The sequence below is a fragment of the Bos javanicus genome, chromosome 8 (genome assembly GCF_032452875.1).
Source record: "Bos javanicus breed banteng chromosome 8, ARS-OSU_banteng_1.0, whole genome shotgun sequence".
NCBI classification, from domain to species: Eukaryota; Metazoa; Chordata; class Mammalia; order Artiodactyla; family Bovidae; genus Bos; species Bos javanicus.
In genome coordinates, this window is record NC_083875.1 from 45,586,155 (window position 1) to 45,611,108 (window position 24,954).

General features: G+C 39.6%; 1 protein-coding gene across 7 annotated transcripts in view; it reads left to right on the forward strand.

Moving 5' to 3' along the window:
• PIP5K1B (phosphatidylinositol-4-phosphate 5-kinase type 1 beta) overlaps positions 1–24,954 on the forward strand; it is a 348,088-nt gene that overhangs the window by 195,110 nt on the left and 128,024 nt on the right. For all 7 annotated transcript variants that reach the window (XM_061425485.1, XM_061425488.1, XM_061425486.1 and 4 more), the window contains 2 exons: positions 7,615–7,767; positions 15,475–15,774. In XM_061425485.1, coding sequence (XP_061281469.1) covers positions 7,615–7,767; positions 15,475–15,774 — 453 coding nt within the window. The remainder of the gene's footprint in view (positions 1–7,614; positions 7,768–15,474; positions 15,775–24,954) is intronic.

Here is a 24,954-nt window from a genome sequence, read left to right on the forward strand (position 1 = left end):
CAGAAGGTCGTTAATTGATTATTTGGTACTTTGAACAGCAACTGTAACTAAAACGCTTCACTAATAATTATGGAGAGATTCAAAAAAATTACAAGTCATGACACTCAAAGAACTTAGAATCCAATTGGGATGATGATTGATGTGGGAAAACCACCCATTCTACCAGGCAGTAATTAAGAAGAGGAAGAGAAACAATAAATGCTCGAAGATTTCAAAGGAGGGAGAAGTCGCTCTCTCTTGGATCAATGATTAGGAAGGCTTCTTATGGGTATGGCGTGGTTTAACCGTGACCTAAAAATTACAGTGAAATTTGAGTAGGTGGGGAAAAAAGGAAAGATGTTGGAATGGCATGTAAGGATGAGGAGCAGTGTTAGGACCATGAGACCAGAGATGCAAGTGCATTAGATAGGACTTTGAATGGCCCAGTATAGCAGGAAGGGAAGGTTTTGATCAAGAATATTAGAAAGATCAGTTCAGTTCAGTTGCTTATTCGTGTCCAGCTCTTTGCGACCCTATGGACTGCAGCATGCCAGGCCTCCCTGTCCATCACCAACTTCCAGAGTTTACTCAAACTCATGTCTATTGAATCGGAGATGCCATCCAAGCATCTCATCCTCTGTCGTCCCCTTCTCCTCCTGCCTTCGATCTTTCCCAGCATCAGGGTCTTTTCAAATGAGTCAGTTCTTCGCATCAGGTGGCCAAAGTACTGGAGTTTCAAAGTATTGGAGTTTCAGCTTCAGTTTCAGCCCTTAGAAAGACAGAGCCAAATAATTCAAATAACTAGTTATGTTTTTTTAATTCTAGGAAATTAGTGAAATGTAAAGACTGACTAGATGTTTGATTATGTGGAAGATATTTTTTGTAAAGGGATGGAAGGGTATTTTGGTTCTCTTTTATAAGAGGAATCCTCATCCTTTAGAGACAAATAGTGGCTTACCTGGCAAAGAATTCACCTGCAATGCAGGAGACCCCAGCTCAATTCCTGGGTTGGGAAGATCCGCTGGAGAAGGGATGGGCTACCCACTCCAATATTCTTGGACTCCCCTGGTGGCTCAGCTGGTAATGAATCTGCCTGCAATGCGGGAGACCTGGGTTCAATCCCTGGGCTGGGAAAATCCCCTGGAGAAGGGAAGGGCTACCCACTCCAGTATTCTGGTCTAGAAAATTCCATGGACTGTATAGTCCACGGGGTCGCAAAGAGTTGGACACGACTAAGCTACACTCAGTAAAATACCAGAGAAATGATTTAATGTCTGTGATTTGCTTTAAAGAATCTGAGGAAAGCAGGCAGGGGAAGGACTGAGGATGTAAAGAGACAAGATAGGCTATGAGTTGATAGCTGTTGAAACCGAAAGATAGACACATGAATGTTAATTGCACGGTTCTCTACTTTTATGCATATTTGAAATTTTTCGTAGTAAAAAGCTGGTGGAGGGGGTGCAGAGATAAGACCAGGCAGCTTAAGTGTGCTTTTGTTTGATTGCATTTTCCACCTCCCTTGTTAATTGTACACACAGTTCCATAACCGGACCCATCTCTGGGAGCTGCAGAAGACAGAACAAGGGCCACGAGCCTCTAACTACATGGCTCCCTGGTCCCCGTAGCCAGGGCCTCCCTCAGCCCAGGGTCGAGGCAGCTCCCCTTATTGGTCTGGGAGCTTCTGGAGGCTCACCTCCAAAGCACTGTATCTGAGGACACTACCCAGTGATCTGGAGTGTGATAGATGAGGAAGGGGTCTTTTGCCTGAGGCATTGTGCTTCAGAGAGTCAGGCAGAACCTCAGAGACTTTTTAGCCCAACTGTTCATTGTAGATGAGGAATCTGACACCAGTGAAGGGAGGTGCCCAAGGTTACCCATGCTGAGGGGTGGAGGCACAGCCCAAGCCAGAACCATAGTCTCACATGCTTCCAACCACTGAGTCTTAGATGTCGTTAGATGGCAGGAATTCCCTGGATTCCACACTTTCACTCCCGAGGGCCCCAGTTCAATCCTTGGTTGGGGAACTGAGATTCCACAAACTGCACGGCACGGCCCCCGCAAAAAAACCCAAAAGGTATCGTCTCAAGGTGGTCACTCCCTAGCCATCAAACTGCGAACTGTGGTTATCCATTCTGAAAAATGAGACAAAGAGGTCAAATACACCTAACAAAGCACATTTTGGAATGGTTAAGCCCAAAAAACAGAAGAATGAAATAAGATGGTGTCCCCTGAAATACCATGTGAAGGAAAAAAAAGGATAAGGCGTACATCACAAATACATCCTGGTATCCATCAAACTAGGGCTATCTAAACCCAAATTTGTGAAGATATACGGACCTAAATGGGAGGGGAAAGGCGAAGATGTAGGGGGTGGTCACTATAGATAGATTTGATATCAGATCCCTGTGATATATGTGTATTTCTGCTTAGTCTTATGCTGTTGCATCTGGATTTCAGCCTGAATTACTCTGATTACATTCTCAGTACTATTAAAATTCACCAAGTGCGTGCTGATTACAAATTCATGTTGAAACGTGCACAATTGGATGTGAGACAGCGTGGTGAGGGTGCAGCCGCGTGTATTACAAAGCAATTCAAATGCTCCTTCTTCCTTATTTGTTCCTAAATAAAGACCTCCCAGGGGAAGGGGCCCCAGAGCATCTTCACCCCATTTCTGCTTAGGCAACAAGCCTTTGGTTAATTTCCTTCTTTTCCAGGTGCCTGGGTATTCCCAAGTTCAGGGTGATTTAGGTTTATTGACACCCATAAGAAAGAGAGCAGGGTAAATAATTAAACACCATTGAGGGGAAGAAGTGGCAGGAAAAATGATCTCCACCTCACTGTGCAAGTTTACAGCGTTGATTTGCCTTGGCAGAGCCCAGCTGGACTGTGCTTTGCATTCTTTCCAGGGTACATAGGGAGGCCCTGCAGGAAATAGAAGGCAGGGAATGAACACACTGCAACAGCTTACACAGTGAGGGTGCCAGGAAGGTACATCAGGGTGCACACAGGAGCTTGTTGATCACAGCTAATTAACATGTTCCCATAGCTCCTCTTTATTTGCTCTGAAAAGGCAACATTTTGAAGAGGATAGCTTAGCAGAGAACAATAACAGAGTTGTAAAGTGAAAAGCCATAGAAATCAGAGGTGATAATGGTAGAAAGGGTTCTGCATCCTAATGCCAACTTATTGTAGACTGACACTGTGCTAGAAGTGACCCCAAAATGGTTATTGAAAGAGGGCAAAACAACTGATTTCTCCATTCATATTCATCTGCAAATTGCATAATAAAGGAGTATTTGGCAATTAGTAACCAATGAAAGAGTCTCCAGTTTGTGTCACTGCTTCTGGAAGAATCTGAGACTTTAATTGGAAGCCGATGTTCACATCTGAATCCAGTTTTCCCTAGACAGCTCTTCCTGAATCACCCCCTAATTTCTCTATTTGCAGCCCCTAATTTCTGCATTCTTTGTTGTTTTTGTACTTTCACAACATTTACTCCTACCCACAAGAGGATTCTATGCCAGAAATCCAAACCCCATGGAACAAAGAATCAAAATCCTAAGAGAGTCTGGGATCTGCCTTCATTTTTTATGAGAATGGAAATAAATGAAAATTTTATTTAAATAAATTTATTTATTTATAAATAAATAAATTTATTTATTTATAAATAAATAAATACACTTATTTTCCTGAGTCTCAGATTTGTCATTACACAAATCACCTACTTTTTCTTTAAAAAAGAAAAATTTTAAAAAGTTAATTTCTTTAATTGAAGTATAGTTAACTCGCAGTGTTGTATTGGTTTCAAGTGTACTGCAAAGTGATTCAGATATATAGATATATGTATATGCATATACACTCTTTTTCAGATCCTTTTCCATTATAGATTATTACAAGGTATTGAGTGGACTTCCCTGTGCTATACAGTGGGTCCTTGTTGTTGTTTATCTATTTTATGTAGAGTAGTATGTCTTAATCCCAAACTCCTAACTTATCTCATCACCCCCCACCCGTCTCTTTTCTTGCTTCACCAAGATCATCTTAGTGTGTACCTTTGAGTAGCCTTCTTGTCATGGGAGTTAGGCTGAAACTCTCAGTACATCCTAGGGCACTGCTGAGCATGTAGTGAAAAATGGCAACAGCCATGCCTAAGTGGTCACTCTTTGCCAGGGATTTAAAAAACATTTATTTTTAACACTCTGAGATGCTATCAAGTATATATCACCATCTTTATTTTAGAGATGAGGTTTCTAAGACTCCAAGATGCTAAATTACTCAAGGTCACATGACTAGCCACTGGCAGAGTCATGATTTTACAAACAGTCGGTTGATTCCAAACCCAGGCCTTTCCTTCCACTTGGACTCTGCCCAAGAGCGGGAAAGGTTCCCTCTGCTTCCTCTTGGCTTTTACAGCATCCTGTGTGGAGGCTGATGACTGTTTTTATTTTCCTTGCATATCCTCAACTCATTCTTGAGGTCTTAGGTTGCAGTGCTGCTTAGCAAGAGAGCTCCAGGAAGCAAGGCTGGAGGAAAAAGGAGAAGGTAGGGGATGGAAGTTGCCAGTGATGTTAAGAAAGGCAGTGAACTCTTGCTTATTTTTTTTCCTGGTGAATTCTGTTTCCCTTACCCACAGTGCTGCCAAAGCAGGATGATTTAAAAGGTAACATCTAGACACTGCCTTTTAGTCATTTTTCTCCCATTTTCTCTCTTTCTTCTCCTCCCTCCTTCCCTTCTTCCTCGTATCCTCTCAGATGTTTCTTTGATGAGGACTTACATATTCACAAACCCAGATAAAACACTTTGAAGGATGTTCAGCCCTGGTGATTTCAAATGCCTCCATCCTCAAAATACAGTTCCTTAAATCCCTGCTCTTGCCTCTCACCAGGGCTGGTCTGATCTCACACATTAACTTCCTTACCTTTTTTTCTGCCCACAGTGTTTCTATAAGTCAATAATAGGGATTATTAAGTAGTAAACACTAAACTCATAAACCTAAAATTTCCTGTTCTGCTGGTTTGGGGCACTACTTGGGGAGACTGACAGCCCTTCAGTTGTTGGTAAATTTCAGTCATTTATTTACAAAAATTTATCGAGTCCCTTCTGTGTACAAGGCACAGATCCTGAACCATATCAGAATTTAAGAGTCATGGTTTCTGCCCTCATAGAGTTTTATAGTCTGGAGGGAACTTGGAATAGGTAAATAGGCCATTAAGGTACTTTGTGGTACTCAAATGGTAAAGAATCTGCCTGCAATGCAGGAGACCTGGGTTCCATCCCTGGGTTGGGGAAATCCCCTGGAGAAGGGAATAGCAACCCACTCCAGTATTACCTGGAGAATTCCATTGGCAGAGGGGTCTGGCGGATTGCAATCCATGGGGTTGCAAAGAGTCAGACATGACTGACTAACACGGTCACGTGGTATCTTCTGTGAGGAGAGCATCCAGTGCCAGGAAGCAGGTGATGTGGACCCGCAGAACCAGGCAGAGTTTTCTGGAGCAAGTGCTGTCCAGCAGACACTGAAGGCCAGCATCACTATACCAGCCTCCTTACTGAGTCTTCCTTCTGTCCTCCTACTGGGGCCTCTCAGCACAGCAGAGGGAGTGAGTGGTCCTCTGCTACAGACCCTCCAGTGGCTTTCAGCTCCCCTAAATAAAAGGCCACTTCCGTATATAGCCTATATATTTGTCTGTCCCACCAGACCCTTCTGGCTTCTTCCCCTTCAGCTGTCCTCTCTGCCCCCTCTGCTTCAGCCGTGGCCTCCTTGCTGTGCCTTGAACTCTCCAGGTCTCAAGATCTTAGCCTTTGCCCTTCCTTCTGCCTTCAGTACCCTTTCTCCAGATATTCCCCAGGCCTCTCCTCAAATGCCGCCTTCCCAATAAGGCTTTTAGTGACCACCTTGTCTTCATCGTTGGTGGTACTCCCATCCCCCTTTCCCTGTGTCCTTTCTCTCAACAGCACTTAAGCACATTCTGATGTGTAAATTATTTACTTTTTTGTTGGCTGTTTCCTCGTACTACTGTATAAGCTTCCTAAGTGCCTGGGGCAGTGCATCTATCTGCACTCAGTAGGTACTTTTTAAATGTTGAATGAACATGGATAGTGCATTTCAGGCATAGAACTAGAATCATATGTGATATTAACCAAATCATCCTAAGGGTTTTCTTGAAGAATCGGCAAGCCAAGTGGATGATAAAATCCGTATGTCAAGTGTTTAAGTGCATATACATCCTACCAAAAATAATTTGTTGTCATATAATGGTAGTCCAGTGTCTGTTGTCAAGAAAATAAGGTGTTTTTTTTTTTTTTGAAGGAAGTTTTATTCGGTGGTATTCAGCTAGATGAAGGTAGCATGGAGGTGGTTTCTGATAGAAGAAAATGCAGTCAATAATCAAGAGTGTGTGGCACACTTGAGAAAATGAGAAATAGTTCTCTGGAGTTAGAGTTTAAGGAGGAAAGGGATGAGAGAGAAGGCTGAAGAGCAGAGCTTTGTCATCCATGGAGTTGAACGCTGTGCTGAGAAACTTGGATGTAATTGTCTCTATTAACAGTGGAACCCACAGGAAGGTTTGAAGGCTTGGAAGGCTATGCAGTTTGGAAGGATCTCTGGTTTCCTGGTGGAGGATTCTCAGGAGGAGTCAAGAGTGAATAGCTTAGAACAGGTGGAGCTTGCCATATAATCAAGGTATGAAATGATGAAACCACTGAATTTCAGGAATTTGAAAAAGAGATGTCATGAATGGGGCAGATATTAGCAGTAGTCTGGATATGGAAGATGAACAAATGTGAAACATCAAGGATGATGTCTCAGTTTCTGGTTTGGAAAACAGAGTGAATGATGCTTCCTTTCTATAAGAGAGGGAAAAAGAGAGAAGACGGAGGATGGGGGAGGAACAGATGATCTAGTCAGCATGTATAGTTGTACAAGGTGTGCACCACCCAGAAATACCTGGCTAAGGTGAAGGAGTGAAGCCTGGAATCTATCCCTTCATCTGTTCACCAACCTTTTTATGGCTCGGAGCTGCATATACCAGGAAAAAAAAAAAAAAGAGTTCCTTCTTTCTAATCACTACCAAGACACCACATGGGCTAACCACAGGCTGAGATGAACTTACTTTTGAAATTGTTACATATGAAGTGTTTGTGGTATAACTAAGTAGAAATGTCTGTTACACAGTTAGACATACAGGTCTGGATCCCCTAGGGAGATCTTGGCTGGAGATGCAGGTGTTAGAGTCATCTCTTTGTTGAAATTATGAGTGAATGACCTCTCTTAGAGTAAACAGTGAGACAAGAATATGTGTTGGTGTCAAGTGAGGAATACACAGTGGGGACCACACCTTCCATTCTTATTTTCTGGGCACTTGCTGGAAACAAAGTGCCTTGGTCAACACCACTCTTGGGAGTTATTGAACAAATATGGTGATTCATGATTCTGTTATTAAGGTAAATGGATCAGCTAAATTTTTAGAAATCTCATAAGAGCCATGTTAGTATACCTAGAGTCTCCTCTTAAAGCTGTTGGAGAGGGCTTCCTGTTTTAACATGGGTAAGACATGTAATGCTCTGATTTTCTTCATTGGCTGCATCATACACATTAATGCATTTTTACTGCTTATGTATTTGTTCTTGTAGTATTCCATATGCAGTGAACCTCTAATAGAGCTGTCTAACCCTGGAGCCAGTGGATCCTTGTTTTTTGTGACCAGTGACGATGAATTTATCATCAAAACAGTTCAGCATAAAGAAGCAGAGTTCCTTCAGAAGCTACTGCCAGGCTATTACATGGTAAGTGCACGTAATTAAAGCTTCTACTTAAGATTTAATTACTTTCCTCCAGTTTTTTTTTTTTTTAATGCTTTTTTTTATTTTTTCAGTAACTCTGGCATTTTTCTTTCTCCTTGGTGAGGTTTATTTTGCATTTAGAGTATACTAGGAAATTGATTGAATAGATTTTGAGAAGTAAGTAGAACTATGTAGTAGTCCTGGGCTCATATCCCACTCGGCCATCACCTAACTTGTGTGACCAGGAGTAAATAAGGTAAGCTCTGAGCCTCAGTCTTTGAAGGCTGGCAGACACCTGTCTTCCATGGTGGTTGTGATAAAGACAGGGGACAGGATGCAGGATAAAGGAAGCAATGTATTGCAGAGCTCTTTGTATGTAGTAGTAATATGAGTAGTTAACATTCATTGAGGATTAAGTTGTAAAACTGATGAGGTAATTGAGACAAAGATAAATGGAATCACTTGCCAAGGGTTATTTAGCTAATGGGCTATAGATCCGGGGCTTGAACACAAGCAGTGGGGTCCAGAGGGTGCGTCTTTAACCCGTGCACCTTATAGGGCCACGCATTCTGCATTAGCCACTTTTAGCCATCACACTTCAGAATTGAGGCTGTCATAGGTTAAATGTAACATGAAGATCACCTTCCATGGAATGTTTTAGAGACAAAGGAACTATAATCTAGCCCAGAATTTGGATGTGCTAAATATTTAGACCAGATTTTTCCTGTTTTGATGATAAATTCATTGTCACTGGTCACAAAAAACAAGGATCCACTGGCTCCAGGGTTAGACAGCTCTATTAGACATTCACTGCATATGGAATACTACAAGAACAAATATATAAGCAGTAAAAATACATTAATGGGTATGACGCATCCAATGAAGAAAATCAGAGCATTACATGTCTTACCCATGTTGAAATAGGAAGCCCTCTCCAATGTTTGTTTCCAGGCAAACATTTTCCTCAGTAGATTTGTTGTTTTCATACCTCTGATTTCTTTGTACTTTCATGGCAGTTATTAATTTTCTGTGATTGGAATGGTAGCAGGATTTCAAAAGCCACAGTTCTGCTATTCATTTGCTATGAGAGGTGGTAACTGTCATCTTTGTTTCAAAACAAAATTGATGAGATACACCATACAGCTCATTAGAGTGTAAAAATATTTTTAAATTCCAAAATCTGTTCAAGATAACAGTAACTGCCCTAAGTTAGTCTCACATATAAATATAGGAATTGAAAATCTAAACAAAAATCTTAGTGGGCGGCATACACAGATTTTAAAAGATTTTGATCCTGAACAAAAAAATTTTTTTTTAGCACAAAAAATTTAGCACTGGAAAAAAATTTTTAGCACAGATTATCTACTTTATATTAGGGAAAATAGAAAATACAGAAAAGGAAAAAATGCACCAACTGTATTTATTTTCTCAGAGATACACATTGCTAGTATTTGGTATATATCCTTTCAAATGTATCCTAGTCATATACACATTTTTAAATAATTTAAAATTGCAGTCAAACTCACATAGCACTCTTTGTTAATCTTCTAAGTGAGTAAATCTTAAACTTCTCTATTTCTAAGCTTAGGTAGATTAGTCTCTTATTGTAGAACTGCACTGTCCAATATGGTAGCCAATAGCCATATGTGGCTATTAAATTAAGTAAAATTTTAAAATTTAGCCTAATCAAGTAATTTTATCCCAACCATGTAAGCTAGTATAACAAATAATATAATTCATCTTATTAACAAGAAAAAATGTGAGCATTATGTGGTTATCCATCTAGATATCCTAGAGAATTCTTAAAATTGGAAATTTTTACATAGTAGGTAAATAAATCAATAGGCATAAAAACCAACATTTATCAATCTCCCAGAGTTCACATATCTTCATGGAGAAGAACAAAAGCTCTTTCATTGAAAGTAGTAGAAAAAGATAAGGATGCTTTCCATCAATGATCTTTTCTAATGTATTTGCTAGAATTTCCAAGCAGTAACTTTTTGAGTATAAAAAAACATAGAAGAAAAGTATAAACACTGTTCTGTACAGATGATGAAATTGAAAATGAGCAAAACTTCAAGAAAATAAACCAGTAGTTTCCAGAGGTAATGAAAATCCAGTAGATTTGCAGGATATTTGGTAAATAAATCCATCATATTCTATTATGTAGATCATATAAAGTTGGAGAGTATAAGGGGGAAAAAAGAATTCCATTTGTGATGACAATAATTTATAATGATTGTTATTAAAGATATAAATAAATGAAGACATACTATAATTCTGATTGGAAAGCAGCTTATAGTAAGTACAGCATATGAACAATACTCCAAAAAGAATTTATAAAATTTTATTTAATAAGAACTCAAGTGCTTATGTCTATAAAACAAATGAACAAGACCAATATGAAGGAAACTACAAAATGTTATTGAAGGACATAAACAGAGTTCTGAAATAATAAATGTGCATCATTCCTGAACCCAGAATTATAATTTTAATTGCCCACATAAATTTATAAATCCAGTCTAATTCCAATCAAAAATTCTAATAGGATTTTTTCCCCTGAACTTAACAGAGCTGGTTCATTTGAAAGTGAAAACAAATATTATATTAAGAGTAGTTTTAAAAACAAACAGGAAAGCAAGCCTATAGAAATGGACAGTACATTTTGGCAAAGGAGAATATGTTAGGCCTGCCATAACATACACCAGAAATGTATAAATCTGTACTAGTATTAAAGTGGTGGCTTTTGTACAGATCGAGACAAAAAGAGCAATGGAGTCAAATAAAGTGTAGAAATAGACTCGTGTGTATTTGACAACTTATTGCCTGACGTAGGAGGGACTTAAATTCAATTGAGAAAGGACAGACCGTTCAATAAATGGTTATCCATTTGAAAAAAGAAAAAATCCCCTTTTTCAGATCTTTTGCATACAGTTACTTGCAGACAAGGGAAACAAAAGCAAAAAAATAAATAAATGGGACTGCACCAGACTAAAATACTTTGCACAATAAAGGAAACTATCAATGAAATGAAAAGATCACCTACTATATGGGAAAAGATATTCATAAATGATATATATGATGAGGTTAATATCCAAAGCCTATAAAAAAACTCATAAAACTCAACTTGAAAAGTAAATAATAAGCAACTCACTTAAAATATCTTTTAAAAATGTCAAAAACAGGCACATGTAAAGATGCAAATCAAAATAGAGAAATACAAATCAAACCTCAATGAGGTATCACCTCACACCAGTCAGAATGGCCGTGTTTAAAAAGCCTATAAATAATAAATGCTGGACAGGATGTGCAGAAAAAGAAGCCCTCCTACACTATTGGTGGGAATGTGAAATGGTGTAGCCACTATGGAGAACAGTATGGAAATTCCATGAAAAACTAAAAATATATCTACCATATGATTTTGCAATCCCACTCTTAGGCATATAGATGGAGAAACTCTAATTTGAAAAGATGCACCCCAGTGTTCCTAGCACTATTTACAATAACCAAGACATGGAAGCAACCTTAGCATCCCTCAACAGGTGAATGGATAAAGAAGATATGGTACATATATAAATAATGGAATATTAATCAGCCATAAAAAGTAAATAATGCCAATTGCAGCAACATGGATGGGCCTAGAGATTCTCTTACTAAGGGAAATTAAAGCAGATAAAGAAATATGTGGTGTCACTTTTATGTGGAACCAAAAAAATGCAAATGAACTTAATTTTAAAACAGAAAGAGTCTCACAGACATAGAAAACAGACTTACACTTACCAAAAGGGAAAGGGGTAGAGAGAAAAATTAGGAATTTGGGATTAATAGATATACTACTTTATATAAAATAGATTAACAACAGGGTCTACTGTATAGCACAGGGAACTATATTCAGTATCTTCTAAAAACCTGTAATGGAAAAGAATCTGAAAAAGTTACTTATATATGTATAAAGTTATATATATATATATGTGTGTGTGTGTGTGTATATAAAACTGAATCATTCTGCTGTACACCAGAAGCTAACACATTATAAATCAAATATACTTCAACAAAAAATGAAAATAAATTGGGCACACTATCTGACTAGACATTTTCCCAAAGAAGATATACAGATGGCACAGGAAAAGATGCTTAATATAACTAATCATCAGAGAGATGCAGATCAAAGCCACAGTGAGATATCACCTCACATCTGTCAGAGTAGGTATTATCAAAAAGACAACAAATAGAAAGTGTTGGCAAGGATGTAGAGAAAAGGGAACCCTCATGCCCATTGATGGGAATGTAAGCTACTTTACTGTGGAAAACAGTATGGGGATTCCTCAAAAAATTAAAAACAGAACTATGTATGATCCAGAAATACCACTCCTGGGACTTATTCAAAGGAAACAAAAACACTGCTTTGAAAAGACACATGCACCCCTATATTCACTGCACCATTGTTTTACAAAAGCCAAGATATGGAAGCAACTCAAGTGCCCATCATTAACTGAATGGAAGAAGAAGATATGATATACATATGTAATGTTCATTACTCAACCAGAAAAAAGAATGAAATCTGGCCATTTGTGACAACATGGATAGACCTAGGGGGTATCATGCTGAGGGAAATAGCCATACAGAGAAAGACAAATACAGTATTGTTTTACTTATATGTGGAATCTGAAAAACAAAATAAATGAACAAACATAAAACAGAAACAGCATCATAGACAGAGAACAAAGAGGTGGTTGTCAGAGGGAAGAAGGGTCAGGGGAAGAGAGAAACAGGCAAGGGAGATTAAGAGGTACAAACTTCCAGTTGCAAAATAAATAAGTCATAGCTATGAAATGGACAGTGTGGGGACTATATGTAGTATCTTTGCATTGTGATAGGTTTTAACTAGACTTACTGTGATGATCAGTTTGAAATGTATAGAAATATCTAATCACTATGTTGTATAACAGGAACTAGCATAGTTATGTAGGTCAATTTTACTTCAAAAATGAGCACATAGAAAAGGAGATCAGATTTGTGGTTACCAGAGGTGGGAGGTGGGGGGAAGGGATAGTTAGAGGAAGGTAGTCAAAAGATACAAGCTTCTAGTTACAAGATAAATAACTACTAGGGTTGTTAATGTAAACACGATAAATATAATGAATACTGCTGCGTGTTATATATCAGGGGTCCCCAAACCCTGGGCTACACACTGGTACTGTTAGGAGCCAGGCTGCACAGCAGGAGGTGAGCAAGTGAAGCTTCATCTATACTTACAGTCACTCTGTGTCACTCATGTTACGGCCTGTGCTCCACCACCTGTCAGATCAGTGGTGGCCTTAGATTCTCGGAGGAGTGCAAACCCTACCGTGAACTGCACATGCACACGATCTAGGTTGCGCACTCCTAATGCGAATCTAATGCCTGATGATATGAGGTGGAGCTGAGGCAGTGATGCTGGCCCTGGGGAGCAGCTGTAAATACAGTTTTCACTAGCCCAATAAATGTAATGTACTTGAGTCACCTAAAACCATCTCCTCCAAAACCCCTGGGTCCATGCATGGAAAAATTGTCTTCCCCGAAACTGGTCCCTGGTGCCAAAAAGATTTGGACTGCTGTTACACATGAAAGTTGTTAAGAGAGTCAATCCTAAGAACTCTCTTCTAAACTTGCTGTGATACTCGTTTCATGATGTACATAAGTCAGATCAGTGCTCTATGCAAACTTAGTGCTGTATGTCAATTATATCTCAGTAAAACTGAAAGAGAAAAATTAATCCCATACAGAGTAAAAACCAAATGTAATCACCAAAACTATTAAAAACTTGTAAGAAGAAGGAAGAAATTTATAACCTTGGGGTATAAAAAGCCTTGCTAAATAAGAAACAAAAAAAAGCATGAGAAGCAAGTTCATAAATATAACTACATGAAAAGGCAAAACATCTATAAAACCAAAAATAATGCCAGATATCAAATTAACATAAGCACATAGACTATTTCCAGAATGATAGAAACAGGAAACAGTTTCCACAAAAGCTGGGAAATGGGGGAGGGATTAAGGATAGAAGAGAGAGTTTTCATTATATAAATGCCTTTTAGTAAACTGTTTTTTGGTGCTTCCCTGTTGGCTCAGTGGTTAAGAATCTGCCCACCTATGCAAGAGACATGGGTTTGATCCTGGGGATGGAAAGATCCTCTGGAGAAGGAAATGTCAACCCACCCCAGTACTCTTGCCTGGAAAATCCCATGGACAGAGGAGCCTGGTGGGCTATAGTCCATGGAGTCGCAAAGCAGCTGGACGTGACTTAACAACTAAGCAACAACAACCCAAAAAATTATTTTTTAGTTTTCCCATACTTTTAAAGTGAAACAAAAGCAGACACATATTCCTTATTTTTATAGCCCAGTGATCTGATGGTTAAGACTTTGTGTTTCCAGTGAAGCGGGGCGTGGGTCCCATCTCTGGTTGGGGAAATTCTGCATGCTCTGTGAGGCAGCCAAAAAACAAAGTTAGATTGTCTATTTTTGTAACAAAAAAGACAACATACTGGAAGAAAATATTTACCCCAAGTAGAAGAGGAAAGTAATAAATATCCAGAATATATCAAGAAATCCAACAATGACAAAAAACCTAAGGAAAAATGAGCAAAGGAGAGTAACACAAAATTATCTTTAAGAGGTGGCTAAACATACATAAGTGGAGAAGGCAATGGCACCCCACTCCAGTACTCCTGCCTGGAAAATCCCATGGACGGAGGAGCCTGGTAGGCTGCAGTCCGTGGGGTCGCTAGGAGTCGGACACGACTGAGTGACTTCACTTTCACTTTTCACTTTCATGCATTGGAGAAGGAAATGGCAACCCACTCCAGTGTTCTTGCCTGGAGAATCCCAGGGACGGGGGAGCCTGATGGGCTGCCGTCTCTGGGGTCGCACAGAGTCAGACACGACTGAAGCGACTTAGCAGCAGCAGCAAACATACATAAGAATATTAAATTTCTCTAGTTCTCTGTGTTATTCACATTTAAAGTAACTTGAAAACACATTTTCATTTTTCACCAACCTTGCTTCCAGAGATTGTAAAGTGGGATAATATTCGGCATTGGTAAGAGTGGTGGTGTATATGTAACTCTATGAAATGTGGTTGTAAACTGGTCTGGTCATTTTGGAAGACAGTTTCTCAGGAGCTATTAAAATTTTAAATGTCCACCCTTGTACCCCAGCAGTTAATTTTCTCTTGAGCTACCTTAGAGAATAATCACACATGGCACTAATCACATCTCTGCCTGTTTTTAGTTGTAACTAATTAAAGAAGGAAATTCTGTCCATTTTCATTTCTGCTGCTGCTGCTGCTAAGTCGATTCAGTCGTGTCTGACTCTGTGCGACCCCATAGACGGCAGCTCACCAGGCTCTGCCATCCCTGGGATTCTCCAGGCAAGAACACTGGAGTGGGTTGCCATTTCCTTTTCCAATGCATGAAAGTGGAAAGTGAAGTCGATCAGTGGTGTCCAACTCTTCGCCACTTTTAACACCCTGAGTTCAGAATGATAAAGTTGTAGCTCCCATAAGCTGACTTAGAAACTAGATTTGGAACAGCAAAATTTTAACAATGACTGTTAACAAGAGTAATCACATTCCATTTCTAATTATCATTTTACATGAAAATGCATCATAGTGGAGTGTTGCTTTGTAAAAGTACATTTTAAACATTGTTTTTTCTTTTTCTCTTTTTAGAATTTAAACCAGAATCCAAGAACTCTTTTGCCAAAATTTTATGGACTGTATTGCATGCAATCAGGGGGCATTAACATCAGGATTGTGGTGATGAACAACGTTTTACCACGTTCCATGAGAATGCACTTTACATATGACTTGAAAGGCTCAACCTATAAGCGAAGAGCATCCCGAAAAGAGAGAGAGAAATCTAGCCCCACGTTTAAGGACTTAGATTTCCTGCAGGACATGCATGAAGGATTGTATTTTGATACAGAAACATACAATGCACTCATGAAGACACTTCAGAGAGACTGCCGGGTAAGGAAATGTCATTGTTGTGAATGCCTTTGCAAAGCTATCTGTGGTAATGTACTTTTTTAAGGAAGGTCCAAAGGCCAACACATGGAATGCCTTCATTCCCAATCCTTGTGCTGATCCATGCTTCCCTGTCGTTGAAGGAACTGGTGGATGACCATGCAGTTGTCTGGAGTCTATTAATTTTACTAATAAGAGAAGTCAGCCTTCCTTGATCAAATGACACAAAGATTTTTGTTTCTTTTCATCCTCTGTGGGAAAGATAGTTAAAGTGAAAGGAAAAGAAATTTGGGTTTAACACAGTGATTATTGAGAAAAGCCACATGGACGAAGTAAGATTCCAACAGGGGAGAGAGGCTTAAAGAAAATGCACTTAATGCAATTGATAAATGGATCTCTAGAAATCTGTTGTAGATGCCAAACCATGGGATGGATTCATTTACTGAAACTGCTTATATGATCTGTGTAAGAAGTGATCAGGAGTGAGATTTGACAGAGCAAAGGCCTTTCCATGCAAAGTAGCCAAATCCTTTATCAAAAGGATGCGAGTTCTCAGCCAGCAATGTGTAAGAAAAAAACTAAAACCAAAGTTGAGGATAAATATTTCTGACATGGTAAATTTACAGAAAGTAGGTAAAAGCCCTTTTGGAGAAATAGATGAGAATGCAATGAGAATATAACTCTGCTGGGTTCTGAAGGGTGATGATCATTTGATCAAAAGATTGTCAGGGGTGTTATTTCCTGGTCCAGATGAACTTTTGAGAACCAGTCAGTTCTCAGCTGAGTTGCTCATGTTGGAAATGGGCCGAAGGAATGATGATGAGGGTTTGGGTCCAGGCCTGATCAGGGCTTTCTAGAAGAGAGGACAGGATTCATGGGGCCTGATCACTGAGAAGTATGCAGTGTGTCTTGGCTTCCTGGGCCTTCTGTGGACCTGGTCAGATGATCCACATTGTTGCTGGGGAGGGAAGATCCCTTCTCTGCCAGGCTTGAGCTCAGCTGAAGGTGAAGAAGGCAGTCTTGACTCCCAATGTAATGTATAAAGTAGGGGATCCTCCCCAAGAAGCACAGCCCACTGTTGCTGTATTTTGTCTTTCTCTGTGTTAGAACATTTATGAAAACGCAGAAAGATGCATTCTTGGAATTGTTTTTTTCGTTGGTAGATGATTTACCCCACGGTTCCTGTTCTTTAGCTGCCATTCATTGAATGCTTCAAGATTGCCAAGCTAGCCTAAGATTTTCCATTTTTAAAAAATATTGAAGTATAATTGATTTACCATTACAGTGTTGTGATAGTTTCAAGTATTCAGCAAAGTGATTCCGTTATACATATGTGTGTGTGTGTGTGTGTGTGTGTATCCTTTTTCAGATTCTTTTCCATTATAGGTTATTACAAGATACTGACTATCTTGTTTTTATATATATATATATCTTATATATATATATATAAGATATATACACAATATACCTTGTGTTATATAGTGGGTTCATGTTGGTAATCTATTTTATATATAGTACTGTGTATATGTTAATCCCAAACTCCTAATTTATCCCTCTCCTTCCTTTTCCTTTGGTAACCATAACTTTGTTTTCTATGTCTCTGAGTCTATTTGTGTTTTGTAAGTTCACTTGTATCAATATTATTTTTTTATATTCCACATAGAAGTGATACCATATATTTGTCTTTCTCTGTCTGACTTAACTTCACTTAATATACTAAGTTCATATTTCATTTCATTATCTCAACTGCCATGTGACATCAGTACCATTCATCCTCCCATTTTTCTCTCTTTTTTTTTTTTTCAAAGTTATCAATACATTTTAATGGCTACAAAGAATGCTAGAATTAACATCAGGTTTTGGTATGAACATACATTTTCAAAGGAAATGAGACACTTATAGAAATGGTAAAGGCTTAACCATCCTGGGACGAGATATGAAGAAACAAGGTAATTTATTGGTTTGGATTAGATTTTGGTTGCAAGAGAATAGTTCTGTAAATCAAACACAAATTATTATTATTAGTTTTTTATTCTCATGGCAGATACTGGAGATGTTGGTCCAAGGGCTGGTGTGCTCTGTGGAACCAAGCATCTTCTTTCTTACTAATCAGACATTCAGGCCTCTTTTGTTAAGTGACCATAGATGCCCCCAAATTTGCTTCACCTCCAACCTTCATGTTGTCCTTCTAGCATTTGTTGTCCATTCCCAGCTCAGAGCAGAAAGGCCCTCTCAGCCTGGTCCTTCCCTCTCACGTTCCACTGTTCCTGGGCAGGCTGTCTTATGTGTCCTCTTCACTCTAGGTGGGCCTGGGGGTGTTTCAGAGGAAGTCCCCCAACAGGTCCTTGTTCTCATCTAATCCCAGCACTGCCCACGTGAGAGTCACTAAGCTACTCTGTGATGACTGCACAGAGAGGATACTTGTTCACTCCTCTTTTTTTTTTTTTTAATTTGGAAGATAATACTATTTTAATTGGTGAATAATTAAGTTCTTAAAAAGATTAAGAAACCTGTCCAGCATCACCTAGCCAGTTAGTGGCAGAACCCACCCTGTTTAGGGACAAAGCATGTGTTCTTAACAACTGAAATTTACAGACTCAAATGTAAGGATTTTTTTTAAACTATCTTTTCAGAAATCATGGGAAGAACAGTGAGAACCAAGCAAAAAAAATATCCAGCTGAGCTGTTCAGATATCTGGGTGCATATGAGTGACTCATATTTTTCTTTAAAAAAGAATAAAACATACATACATTTTAGTAGAAACCTTTTTCTATGCTTTTCAACTCTGACAGGATGTGGGTGAAAAGTGACTCTCAGTTCCCCAGAGTTTAGTACAGTTTTAGATTTGCTCTCTGTGTGTGCATGTGTGTGTGTGTGCGCGCGTGTGTGTGCGTATATTTCTTGCCTCTTTAATATGGAAAGCCTTTTTCCTGCTGTCGTCTAAGGCTCCTATGCCAGAAAAAAAAAAAAAGGAAAGGTCAAATGTAAAAAGCCATTGCACAGGATTTGTCTGTTTATTAGCATTTCCTGAGCCCAGCCCTGATAGAACGAGGTCAAACACAACTCTTCTTCAGCAATGAGTCCCTGGAGATTTGCCTTTTTATTTTTTGAGGATTTGTTGTGCTGAGGAACATAAAGGTCAAAGTAGAGGCATCATAAGCCTAACTTTCTCTCTTTCATTGCATTTGAACCTGTAAAAGACACAGATAATGAAACTTCCTTAAATTGCACATTTATCTTCAAAAAGGCTCTTCTTGGGGTGGTGTTCGGGCATGTGAGAGGCATGCTATGGAGGAACCTGAGTCCCTTCTGTGATCTGCCTTGGTGAAGACCAAGGCTTCTGTGATCTGGAGTCAGCAGCTGATTCTCAGATCAGAGCTGCCTGGAGGAGGGCACGTTTCTAGAATGGTAGGTCTTAATATTTAAAGGTCAGGGACCTCTTTGCAAAACTGACGAAAGCTGTGAACTGTTTCCCCAGAAAAATGCCCATCCACACACCAGTTCATGAGTCCCTTGGAGCCCATCATCCCCCACCCCTACCCTACCCCACCCCAGGCAGAGGACTCCCATCCTAGAGCTGGGCAGACCCATCTCACTCTTTCTTCATGTCATCCCCTGAAGGGCTAGAATAGGTTGTGTGGTTGGCATTGTCTGCAGTGTCTCTGACCCTGACATTTCCCTCACTTTGTAGAAAACTGACTTTAGTGCCAGACAAGGTGCTATGGAGATCCAGGGAGGATGTGAGATCACCCTGGGGCTGGTTTCAGCCCCAAAGGATGGAGAATCTCTGCTATTAACATTCCTCCGAGTGAGGCATTACTGCTAGGGCTCTAGAAATGAGGTGGGGGACTGCACTACCGTGTCAGCAGCCCAGCCAAAGAAAGGTGAGCTAGATCCCTATTCAGATACATCCCTCCATGCACTTATCAGACACATGTATTGTGGGCCTACTATGTGCCAACATGGGGTAAATGACCTCTATTTTTAATCCATTGCCATTCTGTGTATTAGTGCTATGATGATGTTCTAAGGCATTTATAGGGATCAGAGTAGGTAACATCATCGTTTGGTTTTGAAGAAGAGGAGTTCTCCAGGTAGGCAAAGAAGTAGAAGCATATTTCTAGGCAAAGAGAGTAATATGAGTTAAGCATGAAATGGCATAGCATGTTCCTAGAACTAGAATTGTTTGGTGTTGTGACAGTTAATAGTAAAGGAACATGTGAGGTAGGAGAGAAAAGCAGTCAGGAGCCAAATAATGTCAAAAGCCCCTTTCTGGGGGTGCCAGGTCCTCTTAAGGGCTTAGAAGTAGTAAAGCCAGGAATCCCAGACCTTTGGACCCCAGCTTCTCTGCCGTTCCCAGATAGAAAAGATAAGCCTCCTAACTTCTTCCTGCCGTCACTCCTACTTCCTGCCCCCACCTCTTTCATATTTCAGCTTGACATCTCAGAACCCAGGGCTCCATTTGCCTGCATGACTGCTGGCTGGACGATACCCGCCTGACTCACTGACCCAGCTTGACCCACATGCATCGTGCCCTATTCCCCACAGACTACTTACTTCCCTGACTCCCCATCAGAGCTGCTTCCGGACTCTGCATCCAAAACGGCCTGAACTACCTTAACCCACACTGAGTGCTCTCGACAAGGGCCATCTTCCCCTGCACCCCCTGAGCACCCCTGAGTCCTTTTCCTCAGCTTTCCCAGCCCAGCCTCAGGCCCTTGCCTATAAACCTGCCCCCACCCCACTTCTGGTCCATCCCTATCAACTCCTCCACGTGGCACTCTGGCTGCTTGGCAGTCCTCTAGAAAACAGAATGCACTTTATCCTTCAACCTTGCTGAACCCACTCCCCCACAGAATTCAGAAAAAGGACTCTTCCCAGAAGCAGGAATCCAGATCTTGGTTCTCCTTGACTCCGACACCGCTGTTCCCTATAGGCTATGTCTAGGGGAAATGAACGTGGATGTAATGGGGTTCCCTTTCTGGAAGCATTACCTCTTCCTTAGCCTCACCCTCTGCCTGCTATGACAGCCATCTACACCCATAAGAGAACTTGGCCTGGGGTAAGAGTCATGCCAGTAGAAAGTACCACCAGGACAGTACAGGTCACTTGTCATCAAAAGCAGAATGTAGGATTTATTCAAACGATCCCCTGTGGTCCCCGTGTGACAGACAAGCTGAGAGGCGCATCCTGTGTGAACACTGCTCTTTCCAGGTGCTCCGTTGTCTTCCCATAGCCTGATCTTCTGCCTGTCTTCTCTGGCCCGGGGAATGTGATCAGCATGAAGCCAGTTGCCCACTTCAGTTCCCTGCAGCTGCCCTTCCCATCCTCCTTTCTTGTCCTCTTTCTCCACACTCAGTAAATCACCACATCCTGTCCAATCTGCCTCCTAAATAACTCTTGGCTGCCCGCTCCCTCCAGATGCACAGCCTCTGCCCTTGCAGAGACCCTTCCTTGCCTGGTGTTTTCACTAGCGTTGTCTTTCAGTATATTTCCAGTGCTGCCCCCAAAGTCATCCTAAGTTCAGAAGACCACCAGCTCTTGAAGCCATACATACGTCATAGCTTGAAACTTTCAGACCCTTCCTGATTTGATCCCTTCTGCTTCCCCAGATGCTCCTTCAGTGTCCTTCTTCAGCCTTGTCTCTCCCCTTTCTCCAGAGCATCCTTACTCCCCAGCCATTCTGATCGGCTGGACACTTTCTCTAAAGGTTTTGGTCTTTTCAGGCATGTCTCACCTCTCTTCCTTCACCTGGCCCCTGCCTACTCATCTCAGGACTACCTTCCCCGAAGACCACCATGCAGTGGGTCCCCCAAGCCTCCAGGATTAACCTCTATTTTGGAATTAAAACGTGTAGTTCCTTGAGCCTGAGGATGAAACCTGACCTCATTGCCTGGTGCTTAGTCAGTACTTAGTAACAGTTCATTGAAATACATATTTGAACAAAGGAATAAATTATCTGATGATAGAGGAAGACAGGTTTAGGCACACCTCCAAAAAAAATCTATCTTTGGTGACTTTTACATATCTAGCTGTTTTTAAAGTTCTGTCTCTTTTGGAAGAGGCATCCAGTTTCACTGCCATGCCTGCCAGATACAGCCCTGAGAATTATATATATTTATATATATATAAGAATTTATATATTTATATATATATATATAAAGAATTTATATATAATAAAACAGATGAGTTCCCTTTTGAATCACTTGGGTTTTTTTTAAAAAGCTGAACTGATTGTCCCCATGTTCAAAGTCATTTGTGCAACAAAAGTATTTTTATCTTTCAATTATTTTCCCATAGAAACAGTATTATAGTCATTTGAATTTATTTGATGCTGATTCTTGTTTCCTTTAGGTACATGTCCTGTCTCCTTAGCCAGACTAAATGTCTCAAAGCCTAAAGCTCATTGCTTATACCTCTCTACAACTGTGTACCTGGCTTATTGTGTACATTCAATACATATGATGAAATTTAAAATGACTTGAAATTTATGTATTAATTTGGAAAGAACAATTAGGAACTATTTGGTATTCATTTTTTAAATTTACTATAATTCTTCTCTGACATAACTTACATGTGAAAAATCTAAAAAGTCTCAATCATTTAATTAGTTTGATACATTACTACATCCTATGGTATTTATTGATAACTCTGGGGATGTGACATTGATACAAAGTATATTAGTGAGAATTCATGTTTGCAATTCAAATAGTTTATTCCTTCATGTGGGAGTCATATCAGACAGTCTTGATAATTAATAACCTAAATGACTTATTTTGCATTTATTATTTTTTTGTTTAGCAGCAAACTTATTAATTTTTATTTAGTGTGGAACCAATTTTCTTTTTTTACACAAACATCTGTCACCATAAATATTAATATTAATGAAATATTCATGAAACTAGTCTTAATACTGAGACTTTTTATTTTGCAAACTGGGATTTCTTTCTGTGTATGGCAAGTTCTAAATTTGTAGATTAGATTCTTCTCAGCTCTGGACATTTGTATGGGTTACAATGTAGGTTATTTTCTATAATACTTAATTTAGCATAATGCTAGTGCTCACCACATAGCTATAATTTTGTTTAGCAATTATGTTTTTTGCATTTAGTTTAGACAGATTCTTTTCTTATATATATATATATTGGTTGCCTTCCAGTTATCTTTAAGGAGGAAAAAATGCCTCTGACCTAATAGAAAAAAGATGTATATCTTTTACTGATGACAACACTTAACATTTAGGCTATTTTCTTTATCAGTAAGGAATTGAATTTTGTTTTTAGACCTCAGCTAAAACATGGGAAGAGATATCATTGACTCCATATCTCTGTTCCAGAGATGAAAGGTTACTTCCCTGAAAAGATATAGATGAATGCACTGTTTGGCAAATTAGGTCTTAAAAACACTATAATCTCATGATATATTTATTTGCTCCATTGTTTTAAATTATGAGTCTTGCTATCTCTTATTAGCTATATTGATAACATTGTAATACCTACATAAAAAAAAGATAAAGTTGTTGAAAAAATAAGTAAATAAAACCAAATTATGGACTCAGAGATTGTTTCAGCTAGAAAAAAAAAAAAATCATTAAGTTTCTGAGAAACAGTGAAGCAATGCCTTCTGTGCTCTGGTCTAAGAGAAAATGATCTTGGACATAGAACTCTGTACTATCCAGGCCAGATTTCCCTGTGAAACTGCAAAAAAGACATTGTCATATATGCAAGGACTTTTTTTCCCCATTTTATTTTATTTTTTAATTAATTTATTTATTTTACTTTACAATATTGTATTGGTTTTGCAATACATTGACTTGAATCCACCATGGGTGTACATGTGTTCCCCATCCTGAACCCCCCTCCCACCTCCCTCTCCATCCCATCCCTCTGGGTCATCCCAGTGCACCAGCCCCGAGCACCCTGTATCATGCATCGAACCTGGACTGGCAATTCGTTTCACATATGATAATTTACATGTTTCAATGCCATTCTCCCATATCATCCCACCCTTGCCCTCTCTGGCAGAGTCCAAAAGACTATTCAATACATCTATGTTTCTTTTGCTGTCTCGCATACATTGGAGAAGGAAATGGCAACCCACTCCAGTGTTCTTGCCTGGAGAATCCCAGGGACGGGGAGCCTGGTGGGCTGCCATCTATGGGGTCGCACAGAGTCGGACACGACTGAAGTGACTTAGCATCATACAGGGTTATCGTTACCATCTTTCTAAATTCCATATGTATGCGTTAGTATACTGTATTGGTGTTTTTCTTTCTGGCTTACTTCACTCTGTATAATAGACTCCAGTTTTATCCACCTCATTAGAACTGATTCAAATGTATTCTTTTTAATGGCTGAGTAATACTCCATTGTGTATATGTACCACCGCTTTCTTATCCATTCATCTGCCGATGGACATCTAGGTTGCTTCCATGTCCTGGCAATTATAAACAGTGCTGCGATGAACATTGGGGTACACGTGTCTCTTTCAGTTCTGGTTTCCTCGGTTTGTATGTCCAGCAGTGGGATTGCTGGGTCATATGGCAGTTCTATTTCCAGGTTTTTAAGGAATCTCCACACTGTTCTCCATCATGGCTGTACTAGTTTGCATTCCCACCAACAGTGTAAGAGGGTTCCCTTTTCTCCACACCCTGTCTGGCATTTATTGGTTGTAGACTTTTGGATAGCAGCTATTCTGACTGACATGAAATGGTACCTCATAGTGGTTTTGATTTGCATTTCTCTGATAATGAGTGATGTTGAGTGTCTTTTCATGTGTTTGTTAGCCATCTGTATGTCTCCTTTGGAGAAATGTCTGTTTAGTTCTTTGGCCCACTTTTTGACTGGGTCTTTTATTTTTCTGAAATTGAGCTGCAGGAGTTGCTTGTATATCTTTGAGATTAATTCTTTGTCCGTTGCTTTGTTTGCTATTATTTTCTCCCATTCTGAAGGCTGTCTTTTCACCTTGCTTATAATTTCCTTTGTTGTGAAGAAGCTTTTCATTTTAATTAGGTCCCATTTGTTTATTTTTGCTTTTATTTCCAATATTCTGGGAGGTGGGTCATAGAGGATCCTGCTGTGATTTATGTCGGAGAGTGTTTTGCCTATGTTTTCCTCTAGGAGTTTAATAGTTTCTGGTCTTACATTTAGATCTTGAATCCATTTTGAGTTTATTTTTGTGTA